Below are 12,254 nucleotides of genomic sequence, written 5' to 3'. Positions count from 1 at the left end.
GGAGTTTAGTTAAAAAGGTCTAGGTTGAAACTTGTGGTTTGACCTTGTTGATGTTCTCCAGTTGTCCTTCCAGCTCTCTGGTCTTGGTTTCAGCCTGGTTCAGAGAATCTTTGAGACTCTGCAGCTCCTGAACTGAGGCTTGACGAGCCTCCTCTTCTTGGGATGGCACTGCTGCGGCCTCGGCTACCAACTGAGAACGCGGTATGAAAAATGATTAGTTTGAAGTTGAAGTTGGTACCAGCACAACAGAGGTGGCTTCGGGCAACTGCTTCAAATGCAGCCAACAACACAGGTTTTGTTTATAGATTTTGAATTAAGACGAAGGCAGAGAGAGGAGCAGCTGCTGAGCGCTCACCTTGTCATGTTCCACCTTGAGATCATCATACTGAGTTTTGTAACGGCGTCCAATCTTCTTGACCTGAGTGATAGTTTGTACTTTCTCCTGGAGCTCTTGGTTCTTGGTCTCCACTTCCTTCTTCAGCACATTTCTTTCATCATTTATCTTACTCATATTGTCACGCAAGTTCTGTATCTGGCTTTGCAAGGATGTTGTGAGATTATTGGTCCTGTAGACGGCAATAAAGAGTTTGTGAAATTGAAGGTAAAGTGGCAGAAAAAGGACCTGTTGTAAGGGAGAAAACGCAAATATCCTGGTATATAAAAATTCATAGTAACAATTTATAATTCCTCACCTGGCCACCTCTGCTTTAAGTTTGGAGTTCTCCTCAGTGAGCTGCAGTATGCGTTTGAGATGAGCCTCCTTCTCAGAGTGCAGACGCTTGGACTCCTCCGGGTCTGAATCCTTTTGTTGGCTCACCAAATGCTGAAAGGATTTGAGAAAAGGTTGTGCCAGTGGTGCGGAATGTTAAAACATGATGAATAAACAGTCATCACAAGACAATCCACTTTTCTGATGGCAGATGTATTTCTCCACCTTATTACAAGCAGCCATATTCACTGACCTGGGTCCGAGCTTTCCAGCGCCTGATCTCCTCTTCGAGTATCTTCTTCTCAGCCTGCAGCATGCCGCTCTTCTCACTCAGCTCAGAGTTGGCCTGCTGCAGTGGCATAATGTCCGACTCTAGCTTTTGTACCTGAAATACACAGACAATGAGCTAAAAACTTCTGGATTTGGCGGGTTACTCAGAAATACATTTATAAAATAGCAGGGAAAAATAATTAAATTCAACAACTAACTTTTAATAAAAAAAACATACCTTATCCTGAGTTTGGTGCAGTTCTTGCTCCATCTTGTCTCGCTCCTCTCGCAGCATCTTGTTGGTCTCCATCAGGATGCTCATTGTTTCGGTCTTCTTCATCAGTTCATCATGCTGAGCCAGGGTCTTTGTGGTCACCTGAGTAGGATTAGAATTAAGCTTTTAGTCGTATGTGGCATCTCTAGGTTGGACTTTTAGGCCGGTTGGACTCATGTCTCGTATATTTCATTAAGCGAACGGAATGAAACAAAATTCTCAATCTCCCAAATTAAACGGGAGAAAAAGGTAAACAAGTAAGATTTGTCAGTGGACAGGAGACCCTTTTTTCCATTAACACACACCTGCATCCTCTCTTTTGCAGCACTCAAGCTGTCCTGCGCCTCCTTCAACTCACGCTCCAGATGCTCCACCCGCAAACGGTAACGCAAACTCTCCCCTTGAGCAACCTCAAAACGCGATTCGGAAATCTCCTTCTCTCTGCGTACAAACCTTTGATGGAAAACAAACAAGGGAATCAAACATAATGGTGACCAAGGAAGGACAGTAACAACGGTGAGCAGCAAAATTGCAAAGCTTCTCAACTAAGAGAAAGGATTATGTGATTCGGCATGGACATAAATTACCTGAGAATCTCAAGGATCTGGTCTTGAGATTTGCCCTCTTCAGTCAGAGAGATGTTCAGTGGACTCTCACTGGCAGCATGCTGCAACTTGTCAGCCATCTTGCTGCTTATTGCCTGGATCTGCTCATGCAAAAGCGTGTTCTGCCTCTGGAAATCCTCATAGCGGCTCTCCATCTTTGACATCTCCTCCTTTAATGCAAGCAAAGATGGAACAAATTAAATCGTAATTGCTTATTTATTTTAAATACCAAGTTGTTAAATACCAAGTCAAAACCATTAAATCTACACATTTAAATCAAATGGCCCTGTATTAAATGCATTTGTTGGGCTCTTTGGGCTCCCAGTTTATATCTAGGTCTGTCTAGTAATCACCTGTACTTCTATCAAATTACCTTGAGGATTTTTTCCTGCTCTCCCCAGGAGACCCTGGCCTCCAGTAGCTCTGCAGAGACTCTCTGGGCTCTCTCATCAAGCTGTTGTCGAAACTCGATGGCCTGAATGGCCTGAGCTTTAGCAGCTTGCAGTGCTTCGACATCTGCCGCATGCAGAATCATCTCCCGCTCATACTTGTCTTGCGCTTCAGCTGCCAGCTTGGCCTAGAAAAAGGTAAAGATTTGACACAATCATTGCATGTTCAAGTAACATCATCCAACTAAGGTGACAAATATGTTGTCATTTAATATAAATTATTTGAGATACACTAATTCATTGAAATAAGCTTTTCATACTTTTGGTTTGTGACCACTCAGAGGGAAGCAGAGAAGGGAGACTTTAGAATCTTTAGTGGTCCTTAAACAGAGGGTTTTCTAATGTCAGGGATTATCCTTAACTTCAATTAGCAGATAACAATAAAAACATGAGAACTTTGAACTTTCACCAAAAAATAAACCGTAGACAGTACATTTACACTTTACTATTTTAGCTGGGCCGCTTGTTTTGAATCCCAGGTACCTCTAGTTAATGTTGAGTAAGGGTAAGCTATCATCCCTCTACATATAATTAGCTCACAGATTCTTACCTGCTCCTGGCTGTCTTGTAGAGCTTGCTGCTGCTGGGCTTCAGCTACAATCACGCGCTCGAGCACAGCCTGGTGATCTGCCTGAGTGCTGCTCAGACTTCCTCTCAGACTGTTTATCTATGACAAACAACAAAGAGAAAGTTCTTTACTTGTATAAAACTGAATGGCAATATAGTGATCAGACAATTGGGAGGTAGAAAAACTACAATTTCTTGAAGAGAATATATTATACCTGCTCTTCCAATGATGCCAGGGCTCTCCTCTTCTGCTCCTCTGAATTATGTTTTTCCTTCTCTGCTTCCAGAAGCTTTTCCTCCAGCCTGTGGTGCTCCTGCTCAGCCTCCTTCATACGAACTTCAATGGATGAGCGTGCCTGCTCTGTTACCTGGTCATTATGCAAAACAATAAAGAATGACTTCATACAACCATCATCTTTAACAAAATTACCCAATGTCTGTTTGACATGTGTTTTATTTCCCAAATAAAAATGTGCTCATTTTCAAACAAATGGCCATGTAATTTGTTTAATAGGCAAAAGGCATGATGATAGAATCTATCAAACTGGTGAATGGATGGTAAAGATACACAGGAAAGTTAAATCCTGCAATAAAACGTAATGTCAATAGGTTTCCGCCCATGTAAGCAGTTGTTGCTTTGAAACTATATTTTTTTTAGCGAATATTTAATTACGTGAGCATTGTAAATGATTTTATGAGGCTGTTTTGGTTCAATTTGCACCTGTTTCTCTTTGTTAAGGGACTCTTCCAGGCTCTGAGCCATGGTTCTGTACTGCTCAATGCTGGAGGTGGCTACACGGAGGCTCTCTGCAAGCTCCTCCGCCCGGGATTCGGCCGCCCGCAGTCGGCCCTGTAAGTCCTCCCTGTCTTGATTCGAACCCGGCAGACCTAAAAGGAGAAATCAGTGGCACGAAGGAGAGAAGAAAATTTCAAAACAGTACAATTAGAATGCACTTTTAGGAAGGGCGTGTGGCTTGGGAATAATTGCATTGTTAAAACCCCAAAACATTTGAAAGTCTGTGGCTCAGACATTTCATTATGTCTAAAAACATGTTTCTTTTATTGCCTCCTGTCTGTTAAAAAAAAACAAGCTAGTACAGCATTTTAGCGTATGAGTTGTTTTTCATAAGTAAGGCATGGTATAAAACTAGGTCACTTGACTACAAAAATAAATCAAACCCTTTTTATGTCCCTGATTAACTTTAAAAATAACAAAAAAACAATTTGACTTTCGATGACGTCTGCCTAAGAATTGTGGAACTGGCGGAAAAGCTATACGTTTAGATGTGTACGCGATCCCTCTGTGTGTTGGTCTGTTGTAATCTATCTGCCGGTAAGTGAGTTCATGCCAACCTCTGATTATTGGCGTGGTGGGGGAGCTCAGAGCGTGACGCGCTTCACCGCTGCCCAACTGCAGCTTGAGGGTGTTGAGCTCGAGCTCGGCAGCATTCAGCAGCTCCTTGGTCCTCTGGTGTATCAGCCCCTGTTTCTCCAGCTGCCTCTTTGCATCCATCAACTGAATCTGTGACATTGAGAGGTAAGCAAACGGTTCAATTTCGTTATTTCTTTGACGGGGTGAAAATGAATTTGTTTCATTCTGGACTGGTGTTCAAAATTTAACTGGGCCTTGAGTTTAAACTGTAAAAATGTATCTGACATGATCTTTTACACTTGAAAATAGATGGGCGTTCCCTGTTATTCTTACTTCCTGGTTTCTGATGAGCAGGTGGCGCTGTTCCACCTCGTGCTCCAGCCTCTTCTGCAGCTGAGAGATCTCTCGTTCCTGCTTCTCCAACTGGCCATTGAGACGCTTATGTGTCTCAGTCTCTGAACGCTTAAGAGTGTCCTAGAAAAAACACAGCAGTTATCATTTTTGAACGGTGTGTGTATGTACGATCTTATGAGTGACTAATGTTGTAATTCTAGATTACCTGAATAGCTTGGAGGTTGGTCAGCAGCAGATTCTGGCTCTGTTGTTGGCTGAGGATCGACTCCTTTTCCTGGTTCAGCTGGGACTCCACCAGCTTGAGCGTTTCTCTTTCCTTGCGTAGACTCTCAGTCTGGCCCTAAGTGCAAGATGATGAACAAATCCTGATACTGCCACTGCCATTCCTCCATCATGATGATCAAGAAAATTAGAAAGTTTGCCGGAACGAAGACAAACCTCAGCCATGGCGAGTTTCTCTTTGGCAGCCTTCAGATCCTCATTCAACGTGTGGATGGTCTGCTCATGCTTCTGTGTGGCAGTGGACATCTTCTGTCCTTTTTCTCGGAGGGAAGCAATCTCTGTCCTGTAGCGCTCAACATTGTCTTGAAGCATCTCATACCTGATGAAGTTGACATTCTTTTTAGTGGCTTATGTTCTCTCCTAAACATTTTTCAACACATTAAATGTTCAGTTAAGCAGAAGGTTTATCAAACAAACTTACCTTTTAGAGGCAAACTCTAGCTGGGTGGATATCTTTGCATTCTGGGAGTGGAGGTCAGAGAGCTGCTCCTGGAGCTTCTCGTTTTGCTCCGTCATGACCTTGCTACCCTCCATGCGCTCCTTCTTATAGGCGGAAAATACCTCCTGCAACTGCAGGTGCAAGCATATATTTTTTTTAGTTATTGTGTGAGAAATACCATTTTCATCCCCGCTTTAGTGAAAACTAGATCTGCAACTTTAAACTATACACATCACTGATGAACCACTGACATTATCTGATGACCTTTCAAAAAAAGTAATACCAAATCAAATTAATTTGGTTTAGTTTCTTTCTTGCCCGCTTGGCACGGCTTTTTCTTCCCTTGAGCTCTTAAATTCATTCTCCTCCATCATTTGCAAAAATAGGTTAAATTATTTGGGGCATCATTTAAGTACGTAGTAGTATGTATTAAGTAGTATGTTTATCTTTTATACAGCCACATTGCCATCTAGTGTCAGACACTGGAAACTAGTGAGCAAAGCTCATCAGTGAAGTGGGTGGTTGCAGTGAGAACCATATCCATAAATACGGATCGACAGATGGCCCGCCATGCTCAGTAATAAACAAAAATCAGAATAATTCGCGTAACTAAATGTGAGCTATTCCCCTGGATCTTGGTTGAAGTAAACTACACCGTAAACAGACATGTTTGAGCGTGGCTGAGATTAACTTGCATATGTCTTATTTCAATGTTTTCTCACCTGGCGCAAAGCTGCCTTGGCCTCCAAGGCTTCAGCAGACTCGGTCGTCATGGAGACAAGTGCAGTGGGAGTTCCTGTGTTGGGTTTGGCTGCAGGTGAGCGTCGGGGGGTGGAGGTTAGAGAGAACTCCTCGGGTAAGGCACCTTAACGAAAAAAACAACCATTCAAAAAGCCAAATAAAAACAATTCCTCTAACACCGTATCAAGCTTTTACCATTTGACTTAAAGTGTCATTTGAAATAGCTTGATGCCCTAATTGAAGCATTTAAATGCATTCATAGGACTGGGCAGTATGCCCAAGAATGCATATCTTTTTCTAAGATTCTGACGGTTTCCATGTCTATCACGGTCACACATTCATTCATTGACTCAAAAAGGGGCCGCCGACCACCTGAACCTGTTCACTGGTATCTGGCCAACTTGCCCCTGGCCAACTGGTCGGCGAGTTACCGTGTTAGCTATTGTGGGTGCTAGTGTTTCCCCTAGAGGCAATACCAGCAGCTCGACCATCAGTTGTTACAACGGTATGATGGTACGAGAAAAAACTCATACCGCAAGGAAATCTGATACCGTGATACCAGAGGATGCCACGTCTTGTGTTAACAGATCATAAATTGGTTCATCTCTTGTTGTTTACCCTGCTGAGGGAAGCTGACTCCTGTTGCCTGAGCCAGCAGCATGCGGTACATGTCCCTCTGCCTCACAATGGACTCAGTCATCTTGACCTGCTGGCTGCGCTGCTCCTTCAGGGACTCCAGCTCAAGGTGGGCTTTGTCAAAACTCTGCTCCAGTTCACCACGTCTGTAACAGATAATCTTGCTTATATGTAGCCCAGTTTGACACATCTATGACATGATATAGCTGGTTTTATGCTGATCACTCTTGTTCTTCAGCATTCCTCTCCCCCAGTTTTAAGACAAAACTCAGATTTTGTACAGCCTGACAACTCAAACAGCGGATTCCAGTTCCATTTGTTTACTTCAAGTACGAAAAAAAGGCAAACAAAAACAAGCACACATTTGAACATACTTGTTGCCAGCGGCCTCAAGCTCCTCTTTCTCCTGAGCATCACTGAGTTCCCTGAGGGCCACCAGAAGACGCTGGTTCTGCTTCTGAAGCTCCTCTACACCACGGAAGGTCACCAAGTGTTTGCTGATCACCTCTGATGTGCTGCTGATGTCGGCTGAGCTCACCTCCTCCTCATGCATTACATGGTTTCCACGAGCCTCTTCCAGCTCGATGAGCAGCACACGCACCTGACAGGGAAGATCAAGGACAGCATAGAAAATAAGAACTAGGAGAAATTGGATGACGTAAAACTGTATGAAAATAACTAAATTGATCCTTTCAACTGGATGAGTACTCACCTGTTGAGCCATGTCTCCAAGCTGAAGTTCACACCTCTGGTTGTCCCTTTCCAGAACAGAGGAGCGCTTGTTAGCTTCATCAGCTTCCTTCTGCAGACGATGCACCTCCTTAAGAAGAAAAAAAACATTCAAATGTGTCAAGTTTCCCACTAATCAAATTATTTTGCCTCCTGTATCCATTTCCGTCATTGCATGGTGCATTCATTAATTGATTCAGTGTGCGACCAATAAAACCAAATGTAACCTAATGGAAAATCCCATTCCACTAAACAATGTATGTACAACCCACCTTAACAGCCTGCTCCAGCTTGGCAGAAAGACTGGCCACTGACTTCTGCATGCGCTCGTGTTCGTCCCTCTGTCGTTTGAGGATTGGGGCTTTTGCTTCCACTTCTTGCACAATATCATCCAGGTACTTGTTGACTCGCTTATTCTCCAATCTCTCCAACTGCAGCTGCTCCTGGGTATCCACATATACGGTGTACAGCTGCAAATGCAGAGGATATCAAATATCAAGATGAGATGGTTAAAAGGGGGAGATTAGAAGGAGACTTCTGTGCTCACTGAGAAATTGGCAAAGGCAAGATGTTTAAATGAATATGGTTTTTAGTAGTGCATAGCATCAAGTAATATTGGAAATCTACAGTGGCGGTCTATTGTACCTTATCCCTAAACCTTATCTTCCACAAGGCATTTCCAGAGAACCATTTTCAAATTATAATAAGGTTTATAATAAGACTCATTTTGATGTCCACATTCAGTTGCACGCACCTCTGTCAACTTCATGTTGGGCTTTATTTTGGATACAGCAGCAGCTGTTGGGGACATAGTCGTCATTTGCTCTTCTGCGATCACAGATGTCGTACCAATCGGACCTGAATATTCAAAACGTAGTTGAGAGATCACAGTCATTTATAAAAATAAAAAAAAGATCTACCAGACTTGATATTGTACCAGAATCAACCAAACACACCTCTAAGTTTAGAACTTGATAGCAGCTCATTAGCATTTTCCAACTCTTTCTCAAGGCTCTGGATCCTTTCTTTTAGCTCAGCCACACTCTTGTCTGTGGCACCATTCATCTCCTGCAACTTCTCTTCAAAGGCCTTGTTGGCTGTGGCGTAAAGAGTAAACAGAGGAAGCGTCAGGAAAAGCCAACAGGTGACTCAAGGATGAGTTATGCCACTAGGCTACAAACTATGTCCTTCTCTAGAGAAGTCAGGTAAGAAAAGTAATGAAAATGGTAGAATTCGTCGCTTCATCATAGCCTCGCACCTTCTCCAGCATCTTTCAGCAACTTATGCAGCTCCTCCACTGCCCGACTCAGCTCTTCACTTTTTGCCTCAGAATCTGCCGATGCTCCCTGCAAATCACAACAAGGTCAGAGGCAAAAATAATGACAACTATGACGTACAGTGAATTATTTCAGTTACTGTAAATATAAGTGCACTAATAAATCCATAAAGAAACACAATGCATTCGTTTTGTATTCAAGACAAACTAGATTTAACAATTCAACGAAATAAGTTGAACATTTGAGTTGCATTGTAATATTCAGAAAAGGCGACAATCCATGGAAAGAATCACTGGGATTAAATGCTTTGGCGGTTCGCAGTAGAGCAGCCCCGTCAGCTTGTCGTCCGTCATACAAACCTTGTATAGATTGCAAAGCTTAATGTTGGCATTCAGCTCGTTTCTGAACTTTTCCTCCATCGTGGCTTGTTGTTCCTTGGCCTGGAATGAAGAAAAATGGGTTTTGCACTTTCATAATCAAACTTCACACATCAGTGCTACAATACTGATTATATGTTGGAGAATATAATTACCATATTTTTCGCACTATAAGGCGCACCTTCAATGAATGACCTATTTCAGAATATTTTTCATATATTGGGCGCACCGGATTATAAGGCGCATAAGATACTGCAGTCAAACGTTTGACGTCGGGGCGGGTGGATGGGGGGGGGGTGTGGAGACGGTGCTTTCGGGGTCCGATCGATGCTGCGAGGTGCGTCCGCTCCCGCCGCCCCCCTCGCCATCCACGCCTTAAATCTTCGGCTGCTCTCCAGCCACGCCGCCTGCCAAGGGCCCCTTTTAGAATAACTTATTTACCCCGTTAAGATGGTTCAGCTACTATAAAGAAAAGGGCACCGTCTCTCGCTCTTTAATCTCATGAAGTGCTCGGCAAGAACGACAGCTTTGTTTCTCCGACGCGCCCTGAAACAAGCTCCTTATCTCACGTGCTTGAGTGCCGCTCAGCATCTTGGCGTCGTAGACCGAGCTTTGGCATGTTTGGCAGAGCGCCTTGAGCGCCGTGTACAACCAGTATGGATCAACCAATTAACCAATTGATCCATATATATGGCGCTCCGGATTATAAAGGCGCAATGTCGTTTTTTGAGAAAATTAAAATGCTTTTAAGTGCGCCTTACAGTGCGGAATATACGGTAAGTATAATAAGACTGGAAGGATAAACCACAAACATACTTCTTTCAGTTTGCTGATCATGTCCTCATTCTGCTTCTGATGACGCTCATTTGACGTCTTCAAACTGGCCACTTGGTCTTGGAGTCGGTTCAACTAAAAGTAAAAAAAAAAGTTTTTATTGTAGGTACACAACCGTTGGTCGGTGCATCACACACAGCGCTACTTATATGGAAATAAAAACAGACATACCTCATCTTCCTTGTTCTCGAGGTTGCATTTTAGTTCCAGTATCTCGTTTCCCTTCTGTCGGGACAGCGACAGCAGTTCTTCACTCTTAGCCTTCAATTCCTCCTTCAGCCAAGATGTTTGACCATTCAGCAGCTCTTTTTCTTGGTTCATACGTTTCTCCTTGTACTGTAATGGAAAATCCATCAAAACTGCATTCAGTTGGATGTTTAAGGGTAAAACAAAGAATAAACATTTGCAGTGGAGTTAAGATAAACGCTGTGTGGAAAGTCAATAAGAACAAATCTGCTATAAAAATAATATTAAAATCAATGCACAATAAAGCTCACTTTAATGTTGACTTCCGCCGATTCAAGTTCATCCAACTTCATCTGCAGGGCCATCTTAGAGGTGTTAACCTCCACCAACTTGTCATTGAGTTGCCTGAAGTCATCTGGGGAAGCGACAGAAATAACACACGTGCCGTGTCCGGTTTATGGTTAGCATGCACGAATTGAAAAATAAATGAATAAATAAATAGTCTCCAGAATGATTCATCAGTCCAAACCATTTAAATGCTCTACTTCCAAAGATCTTTTCTCCAGTGTTCGAACAAGTTCTCGCTTTTCTGCCTCCAGTTCCTCTTTAGCCTTTGCCAGCAGTGTCTTAAAAAAGAAAGCATTATTTGACCAGTGATTGCTGCTATTGCTTACAACTTGCAGTTTATATGTAGACATTCGGTGACATCAACATAACCCTTGGATGAACTATCTTGTCAATTAAAAATGTTGTCCATTCTCAAACTCATGAACATATTATGCCATATCCAAAATATCGCCTTCAGCGTGTACGTCCATAATAAAGTCAAAACCAGACATGGCAATGAATTATACCTCTTGCCAACCACTGACGTGCATCTTATGATGCTTTTACTTTCCCAAAAAGCCAACAATATACAAGGCGACTGAGGCTCCGTGGAACAGCGGGTCGTCCTTCCCCTCTGGGGTGTGTGAACTTAGATCGTAGTTCCTGCCATGAGTGTCTGAATAACAAAGTGTTTTGAGTGGTCGGCAGACTAGAGAGGCACAAGTCCATATACCGTTAAAATAGTTTTAACCCATAATGTTGGCACGCTTAACATTTGGGATAAAGAGAAAAGCTGCGCTAAATTTGGGGAATAAATTGATTGAATCGCGTATAGACAGCGATTACTGTGACTTTGGCAAAGGCACTACTTCATCACGACATTTGATATAGTTCTAGTTAACTGTTACATAATACGTTACACACAGAATATAACCAAACAGTAATATGGCCGATTTGATTTACTCTCTCACCTGCTCAGATGACAGCCTCGCTTGTGCGGATTCATATTCTCCATTCTTCTCACGCACACGTTTGAGATCCTCCTCTATTTAAATATTTAAAGTAGAGCAAACTATAAAGTTATGCAATCCAGATAAAAATAAATCATGTAAACCTGTACATAATACTGCATTAGGTTCAGTCTTACCTTGTTTTCTGAACTCCTCTTTGAGATTAAAATGCTCTTGGGTCTGCGACAAAAAGTCCTCTTGACACTGAGCAAGTTGTTTTACTTTTTCAAAGAATTGTTGTTCTGTCAGAAGAGGGGCAACAAACACACAACACGAAACGTTTTATTGATGACTATATACAATAAGTTGTAGCGTTGTTTATCTACAGTTCAATGCCTTCATGTTGAAGTTTAACGTTACCGTTAGCTCGATATGTTAGCCAACCCTAGCATTAGCGTCAAGTTGTGCTCAGTCACAAGTAATAGCTCGCTCTAGCTTTCGTCCAATATCCCATAGCCATTGATAGACATGTTACACAAATGTGAGCTTACTCTGCCAGTAACCTCATAGTATTAATGTTATTCACTTTTAGCTAACGCTCCTTTAGTCGGCATGCGTGCAAGATGTCGAGGAAAGCAAAACATTTAGCTCTTAGCATCGATAGCTGTTATAATATGAGGCAATATCTTACCGCTGTCAACCCGATATTGTTCCTGTTGGGCTTTTAGACAATCGATATCATATTGCTGGTCCGAAATGATCTTTTCAAGTTTGTTTTGAATGTTTTTTGGAAGCTTAGCTATCTCTGAACCTTCCAACTCTTGCAGGAGCAGTGCCGCCATTTTTCCGACAACACTACGGCGCATGCGCAGTTCA

General features: G+C 42.6%; 1 protein-coding gene across 2 annotated transcripts in view; it reads right to left on the bottom strand.

The window, feature by feature from the left end:
- Positions 1–12,254, bottom strand: part of tprb (translocated promoter region b, nuclear basket protein) — a 23,398-nt gene extending 11,144 nt beyond the window's left edge. For both annotated transcript variants that reach the window (XM_078108174.1, XM_078108175.1), the window contains exons 1-32: positions 12,070–12,254; positions 11,576–11,680; positions 11,400–11,473; positions 10,631–10,727; positions 10,413–10,516; positions 10,087–10,251; positions 9,898–9,990; positions 9,064–9,144; positions 8,686–8,773; positions 8,384–8,524; positions 8,182–8,285; positions 7,700–7,897; positions 7,411–7,518; positions 7,073–7,299; positions 6,681–6,844; positions 6,044–6,186; positions 5,304–5,452; positions 5,039–5,201; positions 4,806–4,940; positions 4,580–4,720; positions 4,228–4,396; positions 3,596–3,762; positions 3,090–3,242; positions 2,858–2,974; positions 2,232–2,435; positions 1,841–2,028; positions 1,559–1,706; positions 1,218–1,355; positions 963–1,094; positions 693–823; positions 356–566; positions 44–190 (exon numbers count right to left, since the gene is read on the bottom strand). In XM_078108174.1, the coding sequence (XP_077964300.1) occupies positions 44–190; positions 356–566; positions 693–823; positions 963–1,094; positions 1,218–1,355; positions 1,559–1,706; positions 1,841–2,028; positions 2,232–2,435; positions 2,858–2,974; positions 3,090–3,242; positions 3,596–3,762; positions 4,228–4,396; positions 4,580–4,720; positions 4,806–4,940; positions 5,039–5,201; positions 5,304–5,452; positions 6,044–6,186; positions 6,681–6,844; positions 7,073–7,299; positions 7,411–7,518; positions 7,700–7,897; positions 8,182–8,285; positions 8,384–8,524; positions 8,686–8,773; positions 9,064–9,144; positions 9,898–9,990; positions 10,087–10,251; positions 10,413–10,516; positions 10,631–10,727; positions 11,400–11,473; positions 11,576–11,680; positions 12,070–12,244 (4,560 nt within the window). In that variant the 5' untranslated portion in view covers positions 12,245–12,254. The remainder of the gene's footprint in view (positions 1–43; positions 191–355; positions 567–692; positions 824–962; positions 1,095–1,217; positions 1,356–1,558; positions 1,707–1,840; positions 2,029–2,231; positions 2,436–2,857; positions 2,975–3,089; positions 3,243–3,595; positions 3,763–4,227; positions 4,397–4,579; positions 4,721–4,805; positions 4,941–5,038; positions 5,202–5,303; positions 5,453–6,043; positions 6,187–6,680; positions 6,845–7,072; positions 7,300–7,410; positions 7,519–7,699; positions 7,898–8,181; positions 8,286–8,383; positions 8,525–8,685; positions 8,774–9,063; positions 9,145–9,897; positions 9,991–10,086; positions 10,252–10,412; positions 10,517–10,630; positions 10,728–11,399; positions 11,474–11,575; positions 11,681–12,069) is intronic.

Source organism: Gasterosteus aculeatus, chromosome 8, assembly GCF_964276395.1.
Source record: "Gasterosteus aculeatus chromosome 8, fGasAcu3.hap1.1, whole genome shotgun sequence".
NCBI lineage: Eukaryota > Metazoa > Chordata > Actinopteri > Perciformes > Gasterosteidae > Gasterosteus > Gasterosteus aculeatus.
This window is presented reverse-complemented; position numbering and strand designations above follow the sequence as displayed.